This window comes from Lynx canadensis, chromosome E1 (assembly GCF_007474595.2).
Source record: "Lynx canadensis isolate LIC74 chromosome E1, mLynCan4.pri.v2, whole genome shotgun sequence".
Lineage (NCBI taxonomy): Eukaryota > Metazoa > Chordata > Mammalia > Carnivora > Felidae > Lynx > Lynx canadensis.
The window spans coordinates 27,232,311-27,259,950 of record NC_044316.2 but is presented as its reverse complement, the minus strand read 5'-3'; the positions used below and the strand labels follow the sequence as shown (position 1 = coordinate 27,259,950).

At 39.4% G+C, this 27,640-nt stretch overlaps 1 protein-coding gene across 1 annotated transcript; it reads left to right on the top strand.

Annotated features, from left to right (window-relative positions):
- The first annotated feature begins 500 nt into the window (after positions 1–500).
- On the top strand, positions 501–26,117 carry PRR11 (proline rich 11). The gene is made up of 10 exons (XM_030295182.2): positions 501–573; positions 11,054–11,186; positions 14,096–14,246; positions 14,489–14,611; positions 17,607–17,867; positions 19,575–19,673; positions 20,404–20,516; positions 22,398–22,457; positions 22,547–22,643; positions 23,479–26,117. Exons 2-10 carry the CDS (start codon positions 11,059–11,061, stop codon positions 23,545–23,547), a joined length of 1,101 nt encoding a protein of 366 aa, XP_030151042.1. The 5' UTR covers positions 501–573; positions 11,054–11,058; the 3' UTR covers positions 23,548–26,117.
- Positions 26,118–27,640: the final 1,523 nt, after the last annotated feature.

The following is a 27,640-nucleotide window of genomic DNA, read 5'->3' as shown; positions in this document are numbered from 1 at the left end:
CTATTGGACAGCTGTCACTCAACGTCTCACACTCATTGGTTCCGCTGCTTCACTGGCGCCCGCCCATTGGCGACTAAGTAACGCCCCTCCACATGAAACACCTTCTCCAGTTGGACAAAGACACAAAACGCCGCAGGAGGATTGGCTGCTGTATATATATATTTTTTCCATTGGCTGCAAGCTCATCTCTACTTTCAATTTCATAGATAGGGCTCCGCAGAGAAGAGACTGCGATTGGTATAATCGGAAGAAGAGCCAACCAATTACAGAAAAGCTTCCACAAACAGCAGAAGGAATCTGTCACACCTTCTTAGGTCTCCTGCTTCCCCTCCCCTTCGCTCCCGCCTTCCACTTATTCATACAAGAAGCGCCTCAGCTTTCATTGGCTAGTGCGTGGTGACATCTTAACCAATCACAAACCAGACTGTGCTCCTACAGTACACAGAGCGCGAATCGTGAAGAGACCTTGGCTACGATTGGTCCCTGCGTGATAAGGTTTTAATTTTGAATTGTTCTACATGGCGAGGGAGAGGCCACTACCCGGACTCCATCTAATCCCGAGCTCTTAGACTAGTAAGTGCAGGGAGATCTTCCTTCGGTAGCTGGGCCTGTTGCTGCTTGTGTTCTTACAATTTACGGAGGTGGGGATTTTGGCTGTACTCGGGGAGATACAGCCGGGAAGAGGACGTTTGAGGGTGGGTAAGAAGTGCTCGGCTTGGCTCCATCCTAACCATACTTGCATTTAATTAATGCTCTGCAAAATATGTTTTGGAGCAAAGCGTCAACCTTCCTTTTGCACGTTCCTTTAGATCTTGCTGTTCACTGTTGTCCGGAGACCAACAGTATCTGCATAACTTGGGCGCTTGTTAACAATGCAAATTATCGGGCTCCACCCAGACCCACTGAATCAGAATATGCATTTTAACAAGATCCCCCTCCCCTAGTGATTCTTATGCACGTTAAAGTTTGAGAATGTACATTTCTTGATAGCGAGTATTACTATGTTCCTTCATAAGCTCTTAATGTTGTCTAACGTTTTGTGAGCGTGTCAATTTTAAAAGTGTGCCCTGTTTGTGCCTAATAATACTGTGCTGGCTACATTTTAGGGAGCTGCAATCTCGGTAGAGAAACAAGACAAAAACTAAAAAAGCAATGTTGCACAGTGTAAAACGAAATTTAATATAACCAAGTACCAGAAATAGCCCTATAAATGTTCAAGAGTAATGAACTGGTAAAGGAAATTGATAAATTGACTGAAAGCTGCTTACGGAAAAGTGTAAGAAACCTCCATAAAAATGTGTTTTTATGAAGAGGGTAAAGAAATGCAATTTTTATTTTCGTTGCTGTCACAGTCTTGGAAGTACCCCCTGACCAAAAGCACTTCTCGTATCATAGGATGAAGTTTTAATAGAAGCAGCAGTGCCAACTCCCGCAGAATACTAGAATTCTTAGCCTATTATTTATTTCACCTTCCTACTGGAAATAGTTTTGGAGCCATCCTTTAACCATATATAGGAGTGGCATGATTTGAAGAACTGAAAAACCTCCCTCACTGAGAGATTTTTCAAAATTTAATTGTATTAAAGCATATTCCTTAACTAAAAAAGAGACCACTTGTTAGCGAACACTTAGCAGGAATAATTTATTTCATTCATTTGTTGAAATTATTTAGTGCCTGCTGCATTCTTGGTCCTGGGGAAACAAAGTTGAGTAAAATTTATCCTAACCTTAAAAAGCTCACAGTCCAGCTGGGTGGCAAGCATGCAAACACAAATTACAATGCAATATAATAAATGCTATAATGAGAATGTGTGTAAAATGCTATGGAAGCAGAAAAGAGATGACATTTTCAGCCAGTATAAATTCCTTATGGATAGAGACTATGTTGGCCTTGTTTGGAATTGTATCCCAACACCTACCACACCTATCTACCATGGTGGATTATCAGCACTCAACAAATATCTGTGAGTAAAAATAACAGCATCTTGAAGGTTATATAAGTTGACTTGAAGGAGGATACCCCAAGCAGGGGGAAAGGCTATAGAAAGTATATTATAGAAAGTATTTGGTGTTTGCCATAACTGAAGTACAAACTGTTTCCTAATCGCTAGAAGAGATGAGGCTGCAAAGGGCCATCAGACTAAATTGTGACAATCTTTTTTTTTTTTTTTAATGTTTATTTACTTTTGAGAGAGACAGACAGAGCATGAGTGGTGGAGGAGCAGAGAGAGGGAGACACAGAATCCAAAGCAGGCTCCAGGCTCCGGGCTGTCAGCACAGAGCCCCACGCAGGGGATGGGGCAAACGCTCTAACCCACAAACTGCAAGATCATGACCTCAGCCAAAGTCTGACGCTTAACTGACTGAGCCACCCAGGCGCCCCTAAATTGTGACAATCTTTAAAAAGTATGTTAAGGAAAAAAAAAAAGTATGGTAAGGAACCTGGGTGGCTCAATTGGTTAAGTGTGGATACTCTTAATCTCAGCTCAGGTCATGATCTCACCATTCCTGGGATCTCCATCTGCACTGGGAGGGGCGCTTAGGTGGTTCAGTCAGTTAAGCGACCAGCACTTCATCTCAGCTCAGGTCTTTTTTTTTTTTCTTTTTCTTTTTTTAGTTTATTTCTTTATTTTGAGAGAGAGAGAGAGAGAGCACGTGAGGAGCAGAGAGAGAATCCCAAGCAGACCTCACAGTGTCAGCACAGAGCCCAATGCAAGGCTTGAACTCAAGAACGGTAAGATCACAACCTGAGACAAAACCAGAAGTGTGTCCTTCACCTGAATGAGCCACCCAGAGCCCCCTCAGCTCAGGTTTTGATCTCAAGGTCGTGAGTTCAAAGCCCGCTTTGGGCTCTACACTGGGCAAGAAGCCTACTTAAAAAAGGAGGGGGTGGGCAGGGCCCCTGGGTGGCTCAGTTGGTTAGGCATCCGACTTCAGCTTAAGTCAGGATCTCATGGTTAGTGAGTTCCAGCCCTACATGGGGCTCTGTGCTGACAGCACAGACTCTGGAGCCTGCTTTGGATTCTGTGTCTCCCTCTCTCTCTGTGTCTCTTCCCAGCTCACACACAGTCTCTCTCTCTCTCTCAAAAACGAATAAATTTTAAACAATTTTTTTTTTTTTTACTAAAAAAAGGAATGGGGGCGCCGGGGTGGCTCAAGTCAGTTAAGCATCCGATTTCAGCTCAGGTCATGCTCTCACAGTTGATGGGTTTGAGCCCCTCATCAGGCTCTGTGCTGAGAGCTCAGAGCCTGGAGCCTGCTTCAGATTCTGTGTCTCCTCTCTGCTCCTTCCCGCTTGCACTCTGTCTCTCTCTGACTCTCAAAAATAAACAAAAATGTTTAAAAATTAAAAAAAAAAGATAACTGGTAACAATTAGCAAATTTAGGTGAATAGTATACGAGTATATTTTTCCAGAATAAATATGATCTTTTATTTTTTCTTTTTATATTTTCAATTTATTTTTTTATTGAAGTATAGTTGGCACACAATGTTACATTTGTTTCAGGTGCTGACATATGCGTATTAATTATACTATCATAAATTTGTCAGAGTTTGAAATTTTTCAAAATAAAAAAAGTAAGAGAAAATAGACTACAGCAAAAATCTAAAATGGGAAAGATGGCAAAAGCAACTGAACTTAGAAGACAGAAAGAGGAAGGACAGGATGAATGAATCACATAAATATTTCAAATTCATGTATATAAGTATATATTATACATATTAAATATTTTATTCTATAATGGATCTCATTTCCTCATCTACCTTTTTTTTGTGGGTGGTAGTACATATTGTTGTTTTGTTTTTTTTTTTTCAACGTTTTTTATTTATTTTTGGGACAGAGAGAGACAGAGCATGAACAGGGGAGGGGCAGAGAGAGAGAGGGAGACACAGAATCGGAAACAGGCTCCAGGCTCCCAGCCATCAGCCCAGAGCCTGACGCGGGGCTCGAACTCACAGACCGCGAGATCGTGACCTGGCTGAAGTCGGACGCTTAACTGACTGCGCCACCCAGGCGCCCCAATACATATTGTTTTTAATCAACCTTAAAGTCTTTTCAAAACAAGGCAGGTAAAAAGGAAGGAATAGTACTTTTCAATAAAAAAGTAGGAAAAATGCTTTGAGTAATCTTAAAAAAAAAAAAAAAAATGAGCTTCTATCTAGTGTTAGTAGTTGGAATCCTGCTTAGTCCAGCAAAAAGAATTTGTATGTCTCATTACTTTTCTGGAAAGGGACAACTATATGTGTTTTAACCTAGGAAGACTATTGCAGATTATTTCAGGCAATTATCCTCTACAGAACATCTACTAATGCTTTTATTAAAGCAATGATAATAAAACAAACTTTAGCGTGAGTTCTCTGTCTTGTTTGATTTAGGAATTCTTTAACTTTCATTTTTTGAAAGAACAGTTATCACTTTTGAATGGAACACTAATCTAGGAATTATCTCAGACTGAACCTTTTTACCTTGACAGATTTGACATATTCTCTCAATTCTCTGCATGTGCCAGTTACTGTGTTTAATTAAAAGGTTATTAGAGTAACAATGACTCAGAGCCCAGGGGACACACACACACACACACACACACACACACACACACAGAAGAGAAAGGAGAAAATATGATTTAGTTCCTAGATTTTTTTTTTCATTGAAAAATTATCTCCAAAATGACATACATCAGCTTATATAGGACTCTTTAGAAATTTGAATGAATGGGCATTGGTAAAACCACCAGAAAAGGGCTAGAAAGAGATGGCTCAGTTTCAGAATGGTGGTACTCTATTTTTCTAGCTAATAATATATACCAGAGGGGAGCCTGGGTGGCTCAGTCGGTTAAGCAGCCAACTTTGGCTCAGGTCATGATTTCATGTTTGGTGGGTAAGAGGCCTGCTTCGGGCTCTGTGCTAACAGCTCAGAGCCCAGAGTCTGCTTTGGATTCTGTGTCTCCCTCTCTCTGTCCCTCCCCTGTTCATGCTCTCTTCTCTGTCTCTCAAAAATAAATAAACATTAGGGGCGCCTGGGTGGCGCAGTCGGTTAAGCGTCCAGCTTCCACTTAGGTCATGATCACAAGATTTGTGGGTTCAAGCCCCACATCAGGCTCAGTGCTGACAGCTCAGAGACTTGGGTCTGCTTTAGATTCTGTTTCCCTGTCTCTTTGTCCCTCCCCACTTGCACTCTCATTGTCTCTCAAAAATAAATAAACATTAAAGTTTTTTTTATTTTTTAATACAAATATAATATATACCAGAGATTAACTGTCGAATGCAAGACTTATTATAGTTAGAAACAAATAGCAGTCCTCTGAATCATCTCTTTATAATCCTGACTCCCACTTGCCAAAGGCAATTACTATCCATACTTATAATTGTTTCTGTTGTTTACCTCCATGATTCTAAAAGACATGCTTACAATACTATTTCTTTTCTAACTTTTTTCTTTCCTTCCTTCTTTCCTATTTTCCTTCCTTCCTTCCTTCCTTCCTTCCTTCCTTCCTTCCTTCCTTCCCTCCTTTCTTTCTCTTCAGTATTAAACACTTATATAAATTAGAAAACTACTGATTTCCACTTTCTCTCCTATCTTCACAATATACCTATACCATGTTTTTGGCTAAATAAACAATCAGTGGCTTTGCTACTAAATACTGTGTAACAGCTGAACATATAAGTGTTACTATGATTACATTTTTTTCTTTTATAACTTTTTTCCTACTCATTTTTAAATGCTTTTTTAAAAACATTTATCAATAATTTGGCCCCAATTTTACAGAAGAACAGTAAACTCAGCTCAGAAAGGTCAATACACTAGGTAATTTATTGGTTTCCCTTTTTTTTCCTTAGAGACAATGTTACTGAAGCCTGCTATCGGTCTTGCTCACTTCACTGGCTGTGGGTGCTCTAAGACAGGAATTAGCAAACTACAGTTTTTGTAGATCCCATGAGCTAAGAATGTTTTTTTTTACAATTTGTAATAGTTGAAGAAAAATCAAAAGAAGAATATTTTGTGACACCTGAAAATTATATGAAATTCACATTTCAGTGGCAATAAATAAAATTTATTGAAAAAATTTATTGGTACACAGCCATACTCATTTGTTTTAAGTACTGTCCATGGCTGTTTGGATGCTACAGTGGCAGAGTTGAGTGGTTATGGTAGAGACCAGGTGGCTTACAAAGCGCAAAATATTTATTATCTGGCCCTTTACAGAAAAGGTTTGCTGACTCCTGCCCTAGGCCTGCTTCAAAGCTGTCTTCCAATGACTTCTGGCCACTATTACCCTGGAACTTGCCACTGTTTATCTTAATGCTGTCCTCACACTTGACTAAAAGTGTGACCAGGTATAAAATTCCAGGATGGAAAACATTTCCTTCAGAAGTGTGGCTGTTGAAGTCTGATGCCATTCTATTCTCAGACCTCTGTATCTATACTGTTTTTTTATCTCATGAAGCCTTTAATTTTTTTTTTTAATGTTTATTTCTGAAGGGGAGAGAGAGCGTGAGTGGAGGAGGGGCAGAAAGAGAGAGAGAGGGACAGAGCGTGAGTGGGGGAGGGGCAGAGAGAGAGAGACACACACACACACACACACACAGAATCTGAAGCAGGCTCCAGGCTCTGAGCTGTCAGCACAGAGTCCGACACCGGGCTCGAACTCACAAACTATGAGATCATGACCTGAGCTGAAGTCAGATGCTCAGCCGCTCAACCAGCTGAGCCACCCAGGCGCCCCTCATGAAGCCTTTAGAATCTCCTCTTTATTTTTGTGATGATATGCCTCAGTGTGGATCTTCTTTTGTTATACTGAATGGACCATTTCAAACAGAAAATTCAAGCCTTTCAGTTCTAGGGAATATTTCTGTATTACTTATTTGATAAAATCCTCTCCATTCCTCTGTTCTCTCCTAACACTTTTATCTTCCAACTGTTGTATTACATTTTTAAGATTTCTACTGCTTTTAATTTTTAAGAGTTTTTTTCATCCTTCTTGTTTCATGAATACAGTTTCTCTCTTTCTTTTTTTTTTAAGTTTATTTATTTATTTGGAGAGAGAGAGGCAGAGGGAGAGAGAATCCCAAGCAGGCTCCATGCTGTCAGTGCAGAGCCCAACGCCAGTCTCAATCTCATGAACCATGAGATCATGACTAGAGCCGAAATCAAGAGTCAGACACTTAACTGACTGAGCCACCCAGGTGTCCCTGCAATATCCCACTTTCTGAAAATTTTTAAGTTTTCTTCTGCTTCCTATATCCTTTCCATTTCCTCTGAAATGGAAAGACTTTTATTTCCCCTCTGTTTATTTTGGTCTTTGTCTTTCATGTTAGAGACTTTCCTAAAGTGATTCATGATCTTTGGCTGTTGTATGTCAGAGGAAGTCACAAAAAAAAAAAAAAAAAAAAAAAATTGGAAGCTCAAAGTACAGGAGGTAGATATTATCAACTTGTGTGATACCACAGTGGGTAAATGATCAACCACTTAGCCATTTTGGGGAGACCCTAAATGTCAGTATCTGTAGGTCCTTTTTTGGGGGGTAGCCAATTTCCCTGAAGAGGAATCTTCTCACCTCCTGCAAGGGAAATGAAAGGCATGAGGGTTTGAGTCACGAAATTAAAATCAGTGGCCTGTGTTCTGGGAGCTGAGCTGAGGAAGGGAATTAAAAGTCTCACTTTTGAGTTCAGGTTTGTCCCCTACCTGCTGTATGATAATACACACATGACTCTGCTATTGCTATGGCTGATGGCCCACAATTCAATACCCCTATGGTTCAACTTCTCCAGAGAATAAACCTATCCATCTTTACAGGAGAGAACATAAATGCCAGGAGCTGCCTGGCTACCAGGACTGGAAGACAGACTCCAGAAGCCTATCCAATCCTTATAATGACTTAATTAAACCTATTTTAACCCCACCCTACACTTTAAAAGGTGCTAAGTACCTTTAAGTCCAGAATCTTCTTAAAGTTTCTACAAATTATCTTGCTTCCAGTTGGCTTCCCTACCACTGGCCGGCCGTCAAGCCTCAGCTCTCTTCTACTCTGCCAAGTCATTTACCATTCATCCATCTCCTTTCCATTTTCCATAATTTAGTCAACATTCATCATCTGTGATAGTCTGCTCCCATTCTTTGCTTCATGGGTTTATAATTTTTTTTTTTATTTCTTTACTTTTTGTTTTTTTTAAGATTTTATTTTTAAGTAACCTCTACACCCAACGTGAGGCTTGAACTTCTGACCCTGAGATCAATCATCATATGCTCAACTTACTGAGCCAGCCAGGTACCCCTATAATATTCTTTCTTGTAAATTTCATATACAGCTGATTTTCAGAGAATACTACTGTTGATTTTTACCGATTTCTTGTATCAGTAGCCAACCTATGGTTGCAATTTATAAACAAGTATAGTCCTAATAGGAATGTCAGTTGATATTTTCATTTATTATTCTATAGAATAAGATAAAGCGAATCACAAAGATTTCTTTGGAACTTCACTTCAGTTGTATAAACAACTTTGATGAATCAAATACTAGTTTTCAAATACTGGAACATTTCTCAATTTTTTAATGCTATTCACAATGTAACAACTACAGACAAGATATGATTTTAAATTTAATCTGCATTATTAACATTTTCTTTATCACTTTCTTAACAGTCAACAACATAATGAATCAAGCCCTGATTTGTAATGTTGTTGTTTTTTAAAAATTTTTAGTGTTTATTTTTGAGGTGGGGGTGGTGGGGGGGGGGGAAGAATCAGAGAGAGGGAGACAGAAGATCCAAAGCAGCTCTGCACTGACAAGAGAGAGCCTTATATGGGGCTATAACTCACAAACCTTGAGATCATGACCTGACCTGACCTGAGCCTAAGTTGGTTGCTTAACTGACTGAGCCACCCAGGTGTCCCTGTAGTGTTTTTTTAATATTCATTGTGTAAATACTCCCATCATAGGCAATTTCAGGTTTTCAATATGAAGTCATTGAATATGGGGTTGGACAGAAATGAACATTCTATAGCATTTTCACTATATAGATACAATAAGGTGAATAACCTCAAAAGCATAGATAATAGTAAAATCATTAGAAAGTGATTAGTTTTGCATCATATTTATTACCATTTTAAATATAAATTATCTAATTATAAGCTTATATAACTTAATTTTAATGGTGGATGTGTTTAACAACTAACTCACAGATTTCCTGAAAAGGTAACAGTTGATGCCAATCCCAGCATACCACTGGAGTGGAGATAAAGGTATAGAGCCAAGTTTAAATGAGAATGTCCAGCTCCTTTCTTTAAAATCTATTTTTATAACTAAGGGATTGGTGAGAATAAGGGAAAAAAGAGGCAGGAGGCCAGTTCTCTGTGTCAGTTTGATGTCTAACAAAAGACATCAAAGGGAGAGAGGGAACAGAAGGGGGAGGGCTGTGTAGAGGAGGGCAGATAGAAGACAAGGAAGAGGAGTTTACCATGGAAGTCTCAGGTTCTGGGGATTTCAACCAGTGAACTCTGCACCTTAGAGAGAGGTTCCCAGTGACATTTCTCCATAGAAAGTTGTGGGCATGAGTTTGATGAGGTTTAATCTTCTTTTCAGGCAACCACAAGATTGCCGCTTCCTCTGAGGCTTCCCTAAACTTCTTCATTCAGAGTATTTCGGTTTTGTGTTATTTTAAGTTTGTTTAGAAAAAATCAATCAGTCCTTTAGCCATCCTTTGTATTTAACAATTCTTGCTTGGCCTTCTTTTATTATTTCAGCAGGAAGGAGAAGTGATATAATAAAGGTGAAGTCAGCTAAGTATTTTTCAGTGTGTCTCCCAAGCCTCTAAGAACAATTAAGGAAACACTGTTAGTTTGAGACCTGGCATCAATTCAATTAAGATGCTGTAAGGAAACTTTACTCCTGGAAGAGCTGTTGATAATATGCACTGTCAGCCATTGCCATTAGGGGTGCCCTCTGCAAGTCCAAAGCTCTTGGAACTACAGTAAGCCGCTTCTGGGTTTTTACAATCCACAGTGGGTAAAAGGCTGGGTTTCTTCAACCAGTGCAATCTGAGAGCTGAGCAAGCCTACAACTGCATACCAATTATTGAAAGGTTACTGGGTGAACAAAAGTGGAATGAATGTGTATTTTAAAGGCCAATTGTTCCTATTCAAATGTAAGTTTGAAAGGAAGGAGGCCCAGCCCTTGAGACCATTTTTATTTCTGCTACTTGAATAAAGACATCTTTGTTCTTCAGGTAGCAACAACTGAAACCAGCAAAGCCCTTCTTCTCATCAAACTAGCTCTGACTTAATTTTCCTCAGAAAAGAATCTAGATTAAAATCTACCACTAGATGGTGTTTTAAAATGCTTTAAAATAAATGTTTTGAAGCACCCATGTCTTAGATTTGGGGTAACTTACTACATTGTATATCTCCTATTTAATCTACTGTTGCATGATAGAGTGTTAGAAAGAACATGGTCTTTGTAGACCTACTTATATACTGCTTTACATTGGGCAAATCATCTAATCTTTCTATGTCTCAGTTTACTTTTATGTAAAAATAGGAATAAAAATCTTCTTCCCCAGGGATAAAATCTTGCAGGATTTATTCAGTGAAGAGTCACTGAAAAAATGTATGTGAAGGTGCATAAAAGTAAGTGGACATTCAATGGTTAAATTTGTTTCTTCCACTACCTACTCTACCTATCACAGTGGATGCTCAGTAAATGTTACTGGTAAAGAAACTTCTTTTAATACCAACTCGAGCCGTTTTCTCTGTTATAAGAAAGGGAAATACACTTGACTTAATGAAGAAAAGCAAGACAAGCAAAACAAAATTAGAGAGTAATATAATGCCAAAGCTGAGTCTCTCTAAAGATACTTCAAATCTGGGTTTAAATTTTTCTTCACTTCAGGGGACTTCCAGGATGCTAGTAGCAATGTATTTCCTAACCATGGTGGTTGGTTACAAGGATGTGCTCACTTTGTGATAATTCATTGAACTGTACTGTTAAGATTTGTGCATTTTCTATATGTATATATAATTCTAAAATAAAAAATGTAAAAAAAAATTTTTCTCTACAGAAATCATGCCCAAGTTCAAGCAACGAAGAAGAAAGCTAAAAGCCAAAGCCAAAAGATTATTCAAAAAAAGAGAAGTCTCTCACTTTCAGCCCAAGCTAATTATACCTCCTCCTCAGCTACCCTCACCAGAAAGGTAAGGTTTAAATAAAGAACAGAAAAAATATTAAAAATCTAATCTATTAAGGTTAGGGTTGATGTTGAAAATGTTGGGGTTCAGAGCCAATGGCCAAGAAAGAATTCTTGAGACCTCTTAAGTGCAAAAAGATGGTTTAATTAAAGCACAGGACAGGACCCATGGGCAGAAAGAGCTGCATTGAGGTTGTGTTGGGTGACAGATTATATACTTTCAAGTGGGGAGGGAGATAGGGATAGCATAAGTCTCTAAGGAATTTGGAGGCAAGGTTTCCAGGACCTTGAGGGGCTAGCTGCTGTTAGGATAAAGTCATTTACTGTCTAGTAAAACCTTAGTCGTGAGACCTTTAGATGTTTATCGGTGGGCAATATGTTTGGAGAATGATTGCTAACATATATCTTGAGGGAGTAGAGATAAAGGAAGTTTCCAAAGGGATTTTCATATGCTAAAGAAGATTTATAGGATCCTGGGAGGTCAGGATAATATTAAGCTAAAATTGCTTTTTGCCCAAAGTGTCAATATCGAAGTAGCTGAGCTCCCAGAGAAAGGTCACTGTATTTCAAGAACTTGTCAATGGGCTGTAGGCAAGAAGAAAATCTAATTTTTCATTTGCCTTTGTTTCCCATATCAGAATTACCAGATTTAGCAAATAAAAACACAAAATGCCCAATTAAATTTGAATTTCAGATAAACAATAATTTTTTTAATATTGTACCATGCAACATTTGCAATATACTTATATTACAAAATTATTCATCCTTCATCTGAAATAAAATTTTCACTAAGCATCCTGGATTTTATGTGGTGAACATAGTTCAAGAGTAAAAATCACAGAATTGTATTGGAGATGCACAGATTGACTATTTTCTTCTTCCCTAGTCAATTTAATTGTATAAATCTGCTAAGTGATGAAAGAGGGGTATAGGACTAGAATTTAAATCTTAGTTTTGGTTTTGTCAATTATTCTCTGGGCCCTAGGTTTAGATGTGCTATTGAAAGAGGCTCTTAAGTCATAGGAATCCTAGGATACTGAGTTTCAAAATAAAACACTTTATACATTTTGTTGTTATAACTCTCTTTACAGAAAAAATTTTTAAATAAACAGGCCCTCAAAAAGCGTTAATCATGATATTATCCTAACTCTTCTCTATCTCTCTTGAATATTAAAAACAGCCCCTAACTGGTCTTCCTGCTTCTGTCCTTGCCCTCTGCAGCATATTTCAACACAGTAGTCAGAGTGAGTCTGTTAAAAATCATGTCAAATTGCCCCTCTGCTTAAAACTCTCCAGCGGCTTTTCCTGGCTTAGTTGGAAGAGCATGTGACTCTTGATCTTGGGGTCCTGAGTGCAAGCCCCACCTTAGACATAGAGATTACATTTCAGTAAATCATATATACATACATACAAATATACATACTCTCCAATGTCTTCCTCTCTCAGAGTAAAAATTAAAATCCTTTGTTTGACCTACTAGGCCTTTATGATCTGACTTTGACATTATTTCCTAATCCCCTACCTTCAGTTTCTCCACCCTAGTCATCCTGGCCTCCTTGCTGTTCCCTAGACACCTCAGACAAGCTGCCATCTCGGGGCCTTTGCCCTTACTCTTACCCTTGCCTGGAATGCTCTTCTCCCAGATATTTGTATTGCTGACTTCTCCAATTTTTTTTTAAATTAAAAAAAAATGTTTATTTATCTTTGAGAGAGACAGAGACAGAACGCGAGTGGGTTAGGGGCAGAGAGAGAGGGAGACACAGAATCCGAAGCAGGATCCAGGCTCTGAGCTGTCAGCACAGAGCCCGACGCGGGGCTCGAACCCACAAACCGCGAGATCATGACCTGAGCCAAAGTCGGACGCTCAACCGACTGAGCCACCCAGGTGCCCCTCCAATTTTTTTTTTTTTTTTTTTTAAGTAGGCTCCATGCCCAAAGTGGGGCTTGAACTCATCACCATTGATCCATTGATCAAGAGTCGCATGCTCAGGGCACCTGGGTGGCTCAGTTGGCTCAGCAGCCGACTCTTGGTTTCAGCTCAGGTCATGATCTCATGGTTTGTGAGATCAAGCCCTGTGTCAGGCTCCCTAATGACAGCTGACAACTCCTAGCTTGCTGGAGATTCTCCCTCTCCTCTCTCTCTCAAAATAAATAAATAAAGTTAAAAAAAAACAGAGTTGCATGCTCTGCCACTGATCCAGCCAGACACCCGTGTTGCTAGCTTCTTTACTTTGTTAAGGTTTTTTTTCTCAAAAGTCACCTCAGTGAGACTTCAATGCCCACCCTACCTACAATTTCACCTCCACCCAATGTTTCTCTCTTGATATATCCTTTTCCTTAGTATTCACTAAATAGCAACCCATATATATTATTTACTTACTTTTACCTTTCTTTCATGACATGTAAGTTCAGTGAGGGCAGGGTTTCTATCTATTTTGTTCATTACTGAATCCCTGATGCCTCTCTCTTTTTTTTTTTTTTAATGTGTATTTATTTTTGAAAGAGAGAGACAGACCATGAGCAGGGAAGGGGCAGAGAGAGAGAGGGAGACACAGAATTTGAAGCAGGCCCCAGGCTCTGAGCTGTCAGCATAGAGCCTGATGCAGGGCTTGAACTCATGAACCATGATGAACCATGAGATCATGACCTGAGCTGAAGTTGAACACTTAACCGACTGAACCCCCAGGTGTCCCCCCAATGATGCCTCTTTATTTGCTATTTATTTTCTTTATTACAATCTATTTGCTTTACAAAATAATTTGTGGATCTCAAAACTCTAGAATTTAATGCAGAATTTGGCTTTAGGTAGGTGGGCTCTGCTCCTGAGTCATACTATAAAACTAGCTTGTTATTTAAACAGAAGCTGTTACTCCAACTCAGGAGTTTTTTATTTGTTTGGTTTTGTTTTTCCTACAGAGTGGTTACTCCTTCAGCAGATATACCCCTTAGCAGAAGCTGGCTAAGATCATCCTGGAACTTCAAATTTCCCAATATCAAAGATACAGTAAAACTTTGGACAAATAGAGTGTGGTCTATATACAACTGGTGCCAGAACTGCATGGCCCAGGTATGGGTTTGACATACCTATTTTCAGCAATATGGTTTTTCTACATATTTGGTGTGTATGTTCACATGTGTGTGTGCTCAGGTCAGCACAACACTCAGGCCAAGCTCAGGTAAGATGAAATTATGAGGTCATGTATGCCTTTGCTTCTGTAAAACATACATCAAACCACTTTCTTGTCTCTTTTTTCCTGTCTTTATCATGCTGCTTATAGAATTCAGCCTTGTTTATTTTTTTAATTTCAGAGTTTAGAAGTATTGAAAGACACCATCTTTCCATCCCGTTTCTGCCACCGAGAACTTCACAGTCTGAAACAACGGTTTTGCATTTTGGAAAATCAATTCTGCAAGCTCCAGGAAACTCTGAAGGTTGGTATTGGGTTTTGTTTTGTTTTATTTTGTTTTTAAGTTTTATTTATTTATTTTGAAAGAGAGAGAGAGAGAGAGAGCTGGGGAGGGGCAGAGAGAGAGGGAGAGAGGGAAAATCCCAAGCAGGCTCCATGCTGTCAGTACAGAGCCTGATGTGGGGCTCGAACCCACAAACCGTGATACCATGACCTGAGCTGAAATCAAGACTCAGCCACTTAATCAACTGAGCCACCCAGGGGCCCCTGAAGGTTGGTACTGTTAAATAAAAAAGCAATCCAGAATTAGGGAAGGAGGGCAGGCGTTATCCCCCATAGAAATTCCATTATGCTTTTACCAGAAGGAGAGATGGGTACAGGTAAGTGCTAATCTTGGGCCTGTTTGTCCTCAGATCCATTCCTTAGGCTCAAGGCTCTGTTCTGTACTGCAGGGGGCTAACCGCACAGGCTGTATTTCCCAAGCTCCATGTCACCTGGTTCCTGGTTGTGCTGGGCTAATGGGAGACATTGATGAGAGACTAGAGCTGGAGGGGAGGTGGGGTGTTTTGCCTCTTCATTCTCTGCACTGGGCAATTTCTCCAGTGATGGTTGATGTTGTCTCTCTCACTCTAGCTTGCTCCAGGTAAATCTACCTGTTTCTTGATTCTCTGGATTAACCCACCTCCAGAGATCTGGTTATACTGCTCTTCCCTTTGTCCCTCCAGCCTCAGGGTATTCAATGGCTTCCTACTGTTGCTAATCTCTGGGCTGCCTCAGTGTCCCCTGTGTGCTTTTCAGCTCATTCATCATCAATGTAACCAACTGCCTACATTATATTCTTCCTCTTTTATTTATTTATTTTTATTTATTCCCCCCCCCACCCCACTTTTAAATACTCGGGATGATTCTATTTCCTTGACTGATATAGGCAGAAAAAAATTATAAATATCCACTCTCTCCAAACTCCCCTAAACAAGGCCCTTACTTTCAACATCTAAAACTCAAAAAATAAACATTGCACTTACTGTTTTGGAGTGAAACTTCTGGGATTACAACCCTTCTCCCAGAATTTATACCTCAAAATGAATTAGACAGAGGAAGAAAGGCAAATCACCTCATTCCTCTGGGCCTCAGTTTCCTCAGCTATAAAAATGAGGATGATATCATCTATAGCGGGCTGAATTGATGGCCTCCAAAAGATCTGTCCAAGTCTTAATCCCTGGAACCTATAAATGTTACCTTATTTGAGGAAAAGATCTTTACTCATGTAATTAAATTAAGGACTTTTATTTTTAAGAAATCTCTACACCCAGCATGGGGCTCGAACTCATGATCACAAGATCAAGAGTTGCATACTTTGCCAACTAAGCCAGACAGGCACCCCTGAAGTTAATGATTTGGAGATGAGGAGATCATAAACTGGTATCTGGGTGGACCCTAAATCCAATGATGAATGTCCTTATAAAAGAGACAGAGTAGAGCATGCACAGAGGAAAGGAGGAGCAGTGGGACCACAGGCAGAGATTGGAATGATACAGCCCCAAGCCCAGGAATGGCCCCAGCTACCCAAAACTGGAAGAGGTAAGGAACAGATTCTTCCCTAGAGCATTGGGAGGTAGCACAGCCCTGCTGATGCCTTGATTTTGGAATTCTAGCCTCTAGCACTGAAGAAAATGAATCTCAGGGGCACCTGGCTGGCTCAGTCAGAAGAGCATGCAACTCTTGTTCTCAGGGTTGTGAGTTCAATCCCCACATGGGGTGTAGTGATTACTTAAATAAATAAAACTTTAAAACACTGAATTTCAATTGTGTTAAGACAAAAAGTTTGTGATAATTCAATACAGCAGCCATAGGAAACTAATTTCATTTGCCAGGGTTGCCATTATAAAGTAGCATGGTCCAGGTGGCCTATATAACAGAAATTTATTTTCTCACAGTTCTAGAGGCCAGAAGTTAACACCAAAGTGTTGGCAGAGTTGGTTTCTTCTTAGGCCTCTCTCTTTTGGCTTGCCTTCTCACTGTGTCCTCAAATGGTCTTTTCTCTGTGCACACACACCCCTGGTGTTTCTCCTGTGTGTTCAAATTTCTTCTTTTTATAAGGACATCTGTCAAATTGGATGAGAGCCTACCCTAATAGCCTCATTTTAACTCAATCACTTCTTTTCTTTTAATGTGATTTATTTATTTTTGAGAGAGAGAGAGAGAGACAGAGCAAGAACAGTGGGAGAGGGGCAGAGAGAGAGACACACAGAATCCGAAGCAGGCTCCAGGCTCCACGGTGTCAACACAGAGCCTGACATGGGGCTCAAACTCACAAACTGTGAGATCATGACCTGAGCCGAAGTCAGACACTTAACCCAATGAGCCATCAGGCACCCCTAACTTAATCATTTTAAAGGCTCTATCTCCAAAGTCATTCTGAGGTACTTGGATTAGGGCTTCAACATATGAGTTGGGAGGGGAGTAGGGGATACAATTCAGCTCATAGCATTCATGTTCCATCCCCTTGGCCTTTTTATCAGTTCCTTGAGTATACTGTAGTCTTGGCTGCATTAAGTACTTTTGCCTCTGCCAAGAACTTTCTTTCCCCAGACCTTATCTCCCTTGAGACCTGGTAAGTCACAATTCATCCTTGAGATTATGGCTAAATATCACTCCCCAGGTTTCTCACTATTCATGATCACAGCACAATTCACTGTTTTCACTGAAGCATTATTTTGTTTTGTTCTGAGTATGTGTGTGTTTAATGTCTGTCTTCCTTACCAGACTGTCAGCTCCATGATATGACAAACAGAATTCACATTCCCATAGTGCCTGGCATATAGCACACACAAAACAAATACATGAATGAATAGATGAATGAATGAGTGAATGAGCTTGTGATAAATGAGAAAACATTATAAAACACATAGTGTGCTGAGAAAGCATTCAGTACATGGTAGCTATTATCTTGATGACTCTGAGCCTCAAGAACCAAATTAATCTGTTATTTATTTGCCAAATGTAATGTTTTCTTACAGGCTATCTTGGAAAATTCTTCCTGCCCAAACTGTGGTCAGACATGTCACATAAGTGGTAAACTTACAAATGTGCCTGCCTGTGCTCCAACCACCCCTGGAGAATCTAGAGCTGTACTTCCTCCCACGCTGCCACAGCCAGCCACCCATCTTCCTCCTCTTCCACCTCCGCCTCCACCCCCTCCACCTCCTCCTCTACCTCCACCTCCACCACCTATAGCACCTTTGCTGCTCAGAAAATCCAGTCGCTCTAAAGCACTTCAGGTAGGAAACAATCCAGTAATGATGTGTTTTGGTCAGTGTATAATGTAGGAGTAAAACAAGGCAGCCTTTAAAAAAAAATTTTTTTAATGTTTATTTATTTTTGAGACAGAGAGAGTGCAAGTTGGGGCAGGGCAGAGAGAGAGAGAGGGAGACACAGAATCTGAAGCAGGCTCCAGGCTCTGAGCTGTCAGCACAGAGCCTGATGCGGGGCTCGAACCCAGGAACCGTGAGATCATGATCTGAGCCCAAGTCTGGCACTTAACCGAACTTAGCCACCCAGGTGCCACCTCCGCCCTTTTTTTTTTTTTTTTTTTTTTTTTTTTTTTAAAATTTTAAATTTTTTTTTAAGCAAGGCAGACTTTTAAGACTAGGCTAAGGCCCTTAAGAGGAAAGCCACATTTTTTTTCTGATTCCATATCTTAATTATGTCAATTATTATGTTTTTAAAAACTCAGACCCATAGGAACTCACAAAAGCTGGATTTAGAAATAAAAGTGATTTTTTTTTTTTTAAGGATAAATGAATGAAACCCAGTAGACTGGAATATTCCTAATGGATTGTCATAATATCTTTTTACCAAAAGCAAAGCCACCCTGGGAAACCAAAGTAAGAACAGAAGATGGCTTAGTGAGTAAAGTCAGAATAAAGAGAAGTGATGGATCCTCAAGTATAATGTCATTAGACTGGAAGACCAGTCTCCATTAATTAGTTATCTGCCAAGGGGATCAGAATATTTGTGTATCACTAAGATAAACATGACCCTGTTTTAAAATCTGCTGGATTTTCACTACAGATGCATTTGGTTTAAAATGGCTGAGTTAAATAAATCCAGACCCTATTGTTATGTTTGCCATAATGTATACCTCTCTGGCTACACATTCTTGTTCTGTGGGAACTGAATCATCTTTTTAGGTAATTCAAGCAAAATTTCACTTTGATTTGATGAACTCCTTTTTTTTTTTAATGTATATTTTTTTATTTATTTTCAGAGAGAGAGAGAGAGAGAGAAAGAGAGCTCGTGAGCTGGGGAGGGGCAGAGACAGGGGGAGGGAGAGAATCCCAAGCAGGCTCTGCACTGTCAGCATAGAGCCAGAGGTGGGGCTCAATCCCACAAATCATGAGATCCTGATCTGAGCTGAAATCAAGAGCTGGATGCTTAACCAACTGAGTCACCATGGTGCCCCTGAGGAACTCCTTCAACCCCTGTCTTATTATAGTGACTCCTGAGGAAGATGTATAGCTGCAGGGAACTAGCCCATCTCTTATGTACTATCAAAGCCTTACATTTTGATAAATACTTTGCAATAGCATTAGCATCCATGGATACTGAAAACGGCATCATTTATTATTGAATGGAAAGAATTTAATAGGCTCCTAGTGTAAATAAGCATTAATATTTAAATGAGTCTTTAAAAACTTTTTTTTAATGTTTATTTATTTTTGAGAGAAAGAAGGAGACAGAGTGCAAGTGGGGAAGGGCAGAGAAAGAGGAGACACAGAATCCGCAGCAGGTTCCAGGCTCTGAGCTGTCAGCACAGAGCCCGACGCAGGGCTCGAACTCATGACCCATGAGCTGAAGTCGGACATGTAACCAACTGAGCCACCCAGGCACCTCATTAAATGAGCCTTTAAAAACTAGGTTTGGATTTGTATTTGACTAGATATCCTGGTTATAATCTGAATTGTAACCTCTCTATGTATTTTAAGGCTGGACCATTAAAAAAAGATGGACCCATGCAAATAACAGTTGAAGATCTACTGACTGTGAAATTAAAGAAGACACAGTGTTTTGATGAAAGGAAGAAGGTAAGATGTCACTGACCATACACATGGTCTTTCAGCTTTTAACCTGGTTGTCTCTTTCTGGAAAATAATTATAAGTCTTATGTATAGAAGCCATTCTGTGGTAAGTATTTGATGTTTTGGGGGTTTTTTGGTTCAGCTAAGACAGCAGAAGAGAGGATTTATTGTACATGTGTTACATTCAGCCACAAATGAAAACAGAATTAGTCCCAAAAGTCACAGGTTCAGAGCAAAGGAACAAAAGACACTATTTTGGTATGAGCAAGGCGAGTCTCTCAAAAGTGGTCACTGCAACCAAATGGTGATGAATGTTCTAGATCCATTGAATCAAGCTCTAGAAAGTAGGCATGCAGTGCAACAATTGGTACCAGCATTCCTGGCCTCTGGCTTTCCTTATGTCTACGCCTGTGGCTCCACGGGTGTACAAGCTAGTGGTTTACTTGGACCTCTGCCTCATCTTTCTTCTTTTATGCTTCAGCCAGCACATTTGCTTCTTCCTACACTTGGCTCTCTTGGAGCAGAGGTTTCCATGAGATGAAACCTCAATTTTATCTACCAACCATTAGTCTAAAGAGGTAGAGACATACTCTGAAGTTTTGGAATACAAGTTGAGTAGAATAGTAGATATATCTTACACATACTCAGCATCCAAATATTCATTGTTTCAGCATATTTATATTTTGAATTACATTTTTAAGTGTGTTTTGATACTGTCTCATTTTTTTATTTAAAGCTTGTATCATCACCAAAGACACGGAATCCACTAGTTACTGTCTCTGACCTGCAGCATGTCACCCTGAAACCCAACTCCAAAGTGCTATCAACTCGAGTTACAAATGTCTTAATGTAAGGAACTGTACTGTGTTGTGCTCTACTGTTACTTAAAAGAATGATTTTTTGCTTATCTCTAACTTTAAAAGTTATATATGCTCATTGTAGAAAAATGTAAATCTACAGAAAAGTTTAAAGAAGAAAACAATCATAAAAATAACCGTATGATTGAAGATAGTCACTGTTAACATATTATTGTTTAGCATTGTAATCTTTGAATAGGTGTCTACTCTATTATTTCCATTTCATGATGCTGTTTATTGTTAAGATACACCATTGCTTTAATAGTGGGTTTGTGGGGGAGCACCTGGCTTGCTCACTTGGTAGAGTGTTACAAGTCTAGATCTCGGGGTCATGAGTTCAAGGCCCACGTTGGGCACAGGAGATTACTAAAAAAATAAAAATAGTGGATGGGGGAAAGAAATATTATCAAGAATTTTTTTTATTATTCTTGAATATATTATTCTTGAAATATTATCAAGAATTTTAATTTTTTTTTAATGTTTATTCATTTTTAATAGATGGAAACAGAGCACAAGTGGGATAGGGGCAGAGAGAGAGGGAGACACAGGATCTGAAGTAGGCTCCAGGTTCTGAGCTGTCAGCACAGAGCCAGATGGGGGGCTCGAACTCACGAACCATGAGATTGTGACCTGAGCTGAAGTTGGACACTTAAATGACCGAGCCACCCAGGTGCCCCAAAATATTATCAAGAATTTTAAGAGCAGTCCAATTTCAGAAATAATAAGATGTGAAAACTAGTATATCTTAGAATGAATGAAATGTGTGTGTGTGCATGTACTTGTTTGTGTACCTGTATATGATCATATTGTACATACAATTTAAGGCTTTTCCCATTTAATGTGTCAAGAACTTTCCTCATCTCATTAAAAATCAGTTTAAAGTTTTGGGGTTTTTTTTGTTTTGGGTTTTTTGTTTTTTAGTTTGTTTATTTGTTTGTTTGTTTATTTAGAAAGAGTTGGAGCGGGATGCCTGGGTGGCTTAGTCGGTTGGGCGGCCGACTTCAGCTCAGGTCACTATCTCACGGTCCGTGAGTTCGAGCCCCGCGTCGGGCTCTGGGCTGATGGCTCAGAGCCTGGAGCCTGCTTCCGATTCTGTGTCTCCCTCTCTCTCTGCCCGTCCCCAGTTCATGCTCTGTCTCTCTCTGTCTCAAAAATAAATAAACGTTAAAAAAAAATTTTTTTTAATAAAAAAAAAAAAGAAAGAAAGAGTTGAAGCTAGTAGGGCAAGGCAGAGAGAGAGAGAAAGAGAATCCCACGCAGGCTCCATGCTGTCAGCATAGAGGCTGACATGGGGCTTGATCTAATGAACCGCGAGATCATGACCTGAGCTGAAATCAAGAGTCAGACAATCAACCAACTGAGCCACCCAAGCACCCTAAAAATCAGTTTAAATCATTTTTACTTCTTTAATATATGCAGTTCATTATATGTAAGTTTTATAGATAAACTCCTGTTTTGAGACATTTAGGTTGTTTATGATTTATTTCCACCTCTTCAGTGAACATCCTTGTCCATAATCTGTGTGCATAGCTGAGTTCCTCCCTAAGATGGAATCATAAATGTATAATTACTGAGGCAAGAAGTATTACTTATTAGGACGATTATATTGCCTTATGTTCCTATCAGCATCTACTGCTTTTTTTTTTTTTTTTTTGAGTAGTTTCCACTCCCAAAGTGGGCCTTGAACTCACGATCCCAAGATCAAGAGTTACACACTCTACCAACTGAGCCAGCCAGGCGCCCCTCTACTGCCATTTTTTAATGTAACAAATAGAACTACTTTCTAGGATGTTGCCTGTAGAAATGACTGCTTTGCTTTGGCAAAAATGATAAAATCTGGCAAGGTCTAACTTTTATATTTTTATTTCGTCAGTACTCCTGGTAAAAGCCAGATAGATCTGCGGAAACTACTTAGAAAAGTTGACGTAGAGAGGTAATACGCTCCCTTATCTTTATGCTTTCTAAACCCACTTGAAAAATTGGCATATAACACAGCTTATAATATTTTCATTATCTTTGCAGGAGCCCAGGTGGAACCCCACTTACGAATAAAGAAAATATGGATACAGGAACTGGACTGACTCCAGTAATGACCCGGGCCTTGAGGAGAAAGTTTCAGGTAAACCTTTAGGAAAAAAATAAAATTTTTCCTTTTCTTCAAAATCATTTATTTAGAATCGTATTCTAAAGGATTTTTTTTTATTTTTTTTAATGCTTATTTATTTTTGAGAGAGAGAGAGAGAGAGACAGAGCATGAGCAGGGGGAGGGGCAGAGAGAGAGAGGGAGACATAGAACCAGAAGCAGGCTTCAGGCTCTAAGCTGTCAGCACAGAACCCAACGTCGGGCTCAAACCTGACACGGGGCTTGAACCCACGAGCTATGAGATCGTGACCTGAGTCAAAGTCAGATGCTTAACCAACTGAGCCACCCAGGCGCCTGTCTAAAGGATTTTTATTTATTTATTTTGAGAGAAAGAGAGTGCATGTAAGTGAGTGGGGGAGGGGCAAAGAGGGAGAGAGAGAATCCCAAGCAGGCTCCGCACTGTCAGTGCAGAATCTCACGCAGGGCTCAAACCCACGAACCATGAGATCATGACCTGAGCTGAAATCAAGAGTGGGATGCTTAAGCAACTGAGCCACCCAGGTGCCCTGACTGCTCTTCCATCCTTAAGGTGTGGCTTTTATCCTCATGGTGAAGAATGCCTATACCTCCTGAAGCCTGGTGTCCACATTCTAGGCAAGATAGGTGAAAGGCAAAGGGCAAAAGGGTGTGCTAGCTAAGCTACCCCTCATCAGAAGGTGCTATCCAGGAACTTCTGACTATATGAAAGAAAGTGGGAAAAGTGGTTTTTAGAGTCTGGCTGCATTGGATTCTGTTAGTGAGGAAGGAGAACTGTGTTGGCCACAGGAACATAATTCATATTATAACTGGGACCTTTTTTTTTTTCCCATAGATGGCTCACCCTAGAAGCCCAACTCAAACTCTGCCACTTTCTACAAACAGCTTTGATGAACAAAACTGATGTCAACTCAGCCTGACTCCGTGTGATGATCCATAAAATACACAGATAAAATCACCCCAATCCTTTTTTTTAATATAGTAGAGTAGGTATAAGTAATTATACTAATATATAATTCCATCTAAAGAATTAAAGTATGTGTGGAGCCCCCATACATACTATGATACAAAGTGAGTATTTGGATATTTTTTAGTTTGCATGATCAATAAGAGAACAGATAGGAAAATGCAATCCCCAAAGTGATGTTTATCCTGGAATTACCCAATTAGGTTGGAGAGGTTGTTCACATTTAACTAGATAACAGATTTGTATTCAATAGGTAGAGTTATGACATTAAAGTAAACTGGTCCCCATTCATCTTGCGTATCCTCAGGTAATTAAAAAGAAAAGTTATTTCATCCCGTAACGCTAATGCATTCTCTAAGTGCTACAGACTTGATCAGTAAAAAAGTCTGATAGTAATTTGATTATTTGATTAAATAAATGATTTCTGTTTACTGTTTACTATAAACAGTTAAGAGGTAAGACCTTTCCCCCTCCCAACCCAGTTATTTTCCAAAAGGATGTGAAGCAAAATGTCCAAAATTTAGAACATATCATTTCTAGCATTTAGAAATGATATCTAGGTAGTTCTATCTGGCTCACTGAAGTCTGAGATATTCCTTTCGTTGATATTTGCTGTCCACATTCATGCAGCTAAATATAAGTTTTACAAGGACCTCAACATGAACCTTGTATTTTCCCCAGTGGCCTGCCAAGGATTATTTGAAGTCCATAGCAGATTCACTTTGAGACCTAATTCCTGTCCTCATCAGCCTATTGTTTCAATACCAGTAATAATGCACACCTCACTGGATTTTTGTTCTTTCCCACCAGTCCAGGGTTGCCAGATTTAATAAAAACAAATATATAACAAATTTGAATTTCAGATAAACAACTAACAACCTTTAAATATACATATTGGTTCAGGAGCACCTGAGTGGCTCAGTCGGTTAAGTGTCTGACTACAGCTCAGGTCATGATCTCAGCGTTCATGAGTTCGAGCCCTGCATCGGGCTCTGTGCTGACAGCTCGGAACCTGGAGCCTGCTTCGAATTCTGTGTCTCCCTCTCTCTCTGCCCCTCCCCAGCTCATGCTCTGTCTCTCTCTCCCTCTCTCTCTCGCTCTCAAAAATAAACAAACATTAAAAAATTTTTTTAAATAAATATAAATATGTCCTGTTAAACAATGAATTGTTTATTTTAACATAAGGAAGTCCCAGATATTTCATGGGAGATATTTCTACTACAAAAAGTATTCATCGTTTATCTGAAATTCAGATTTAACTGGGCATTCTATATTTTATCTGGTAACCCTGCAAAGTTGCCAGGTATTTCTGGGAGCCCCCAGCTTGTCAGACATGTCTACTTAGCATTGGACACAACTGTAGCTTCAGCCAGGATCCCCATAATTAATGTGTTAAGTATCACAGAGAAAGGGGAACTTTCATTAGGGTGAGTTCCTGTGACTGAAGGTGAGGATTAGCTTTGATGACAATAACCTCCCCTGCAGTTCCAAGAATAATGGTAGCAGCTGCTCATGGATAGGAAACAAGCGGTTTTAGATCGTCCCTGAACTTTGTAGCCTGACAGGGAGCAGCTGCATAGATGATATCCTTGAAATATACCCTGGTTAGCATAGGCTAAAAAAGATATGTTAGTTATTTCTCAGAAATGCCTATATTTCCACAGATAAAGATTGCTTTGAGATGCCAAATAGAGTGTTGTGTCACCAGACTAGAAAGCCAATCTGAGGGTGATGTTTTGTTCTTATGAGAACCATGTTTATGTTTATAACACATTTATAAATGAAAATGAAGCAGGTAATAAAGTTAAGACACATACCTGCTTCTAGTTAGAAAAAAAAATCTGCTAGCTACATTTATATTATATAAGAATAAAGGGAATGATCACTGAGAATAAAACATTTGAGTATTTGTAACAAGTATTTTATGGGGCATTTATAATGCCTATATTGATAAACCAGCATGTACTGTCTCAATTTAATTGAAATGACCTGATGGGGCACCTGGGTGGCTCAGTCTGTGAGGATCCAACTCTTGATTTCAGCTCAGGTCATGATCCCTGGGTCAGGGGATCACACCCACTGTCAAGCTTGGCACTAAGCGTGGAGCCTGCTTAAGATTCTCTCTCTGTCCCTCTGCCCCTCCCCCAGCTTATGCTCTCTCTCTCTCTCTCTCTCTCAAATTAAAAAAATTTTTTTGATGATTTGATTATTCTTGTGGAATAAAGGGTCATAAAAAAATGCTATAGAAATCCTATATAATAAACATTTGTAAAGCTGCTGTTGCCATTGTACCAGTATTAAAATGTGCTCTACCTTGTCTCTTTTACTAATTTTTATGACAGGTTTCATTTTGTATCCATATGAGAATCCTATAAATGCTATGGTTTCATTAAACTGTTGCTAATTATACACTTTCAATGCTTATTTTCAGCTGAATAACAACGAGACAATATAAACACCAAGGTACATCTGATTATGTTTTTAAATAAAGAGCAATAAGAAACCTTTGGTTTTTCTCTGTTTAATGGTTTTTACTAGACATATAACACAGAAAAATGCATAAAACATCAATACATAAATTAACAAATCGTAATGCAAATGCTCATATGACCACCAAGAAAGGTACATTATAAATGTCTGTAGAAACCCTGCTTGTCTCCCTCCCCCTAACATAATCCCTCTCTTCAAGAAGAAACTACTGGTATGCTTGTTATAATAAATATTTCCATGGGGCATCTGCGTGGTTTAGTCGGTTAAGTATCCAACTCCTGGTTTTGGCTCAGGTCATTATCTATCTCATAGTTTTGTGAGTTGGATCCTGCTTTTGATTCTCTGTCTCCCTCTCTCTCTACCCCTGCCGCACTCACACTGTCTGTCTCTCTCAAAATAAATAAACTTAAAAAAATAATAAAATTAAAAATAATATTTCCTTGTTTTTACCCTCTAAGTATACATCCCTAAATGCTATGGTTTATTTTCCTTGTTTTTGAATTATATAAATAGAATCATACACTATATATTTTGTTTCTGCCTTCTTTCAATCAATATATTTTTTAAATTTTTTTCTTTAACATTTATTTATTGTTGAGAGACAGAGTGCGAGCAGGGGAGGGGCAGAGAGAGAGGGAGACACAATGCGAAGCAGGCTCCAGGCTCTGAGCTGTCAGCACAGAGCCCGACATGGGGCTCAAACCCACAAACTGTAAGATCATGACCTGAGCCGAAGTCAGACGCTCAACAGACTGAGCCACCCAGATGCCCCTAATCAACATTTATTTTTAAGATTCAACCATGTTACTGTGTAATGCAATAGATCACTTATTTTTGTTGTGTAAATATAGTTATTCATCCTATTGTTAGTGGACATTTGGATTGTTTATAGTTTCTGGCTACTATAAATCATGCATGCCATTATGAATATTCTTGAACATGTACATATGCGCAAGAATTACTCTAGTGTGAATACCTAAGAGTGGAACTGCTAGATTTTAAAGCATGCCTAGGGGCATCTGGGTGGCTCAGTGGGTTAAGCTTCTGACTTTGGCTCAGGGCATGATATGGTTAGTGAGTTAGAGCCCCACTTTGGGCTCTCTGCTGTCAGCACATAGCCCACTTTGGATCCTGTGTCCTCCTCTCTTTGCCCCTGCTCGCACTCTGTCTCTCAAAAATTAATAAACATTAAAATAAAGTAAAATAAAATTAAATAAACATGCCTATTTTCCAGAACATGTCAAATTGGTTCCCCAGGTGGTTGTACCAATCAATTCATGGTCCCTTCAGCAAAGTAGGAGAGTTCTTGTTGCTCCTGTTTTCTTCAAGGGACTCTTTTTTTTTTTTAAGTTTATTTATTTATTTTGAGAGAGAGAGAGAGAGCAAGCACAAGCAGGAGAGAGAAAGAATCCCAAGCAGGCATCGAGTGTGGAGCCCAATGCGGGGTTTGAACCCGATCTGAAGTCAGACGCTTAACCTACTGAGCCACCTAGGCGCCCCAAGGGACTCTTAAATAATTGACTTTTCAAAATTTTGTTTA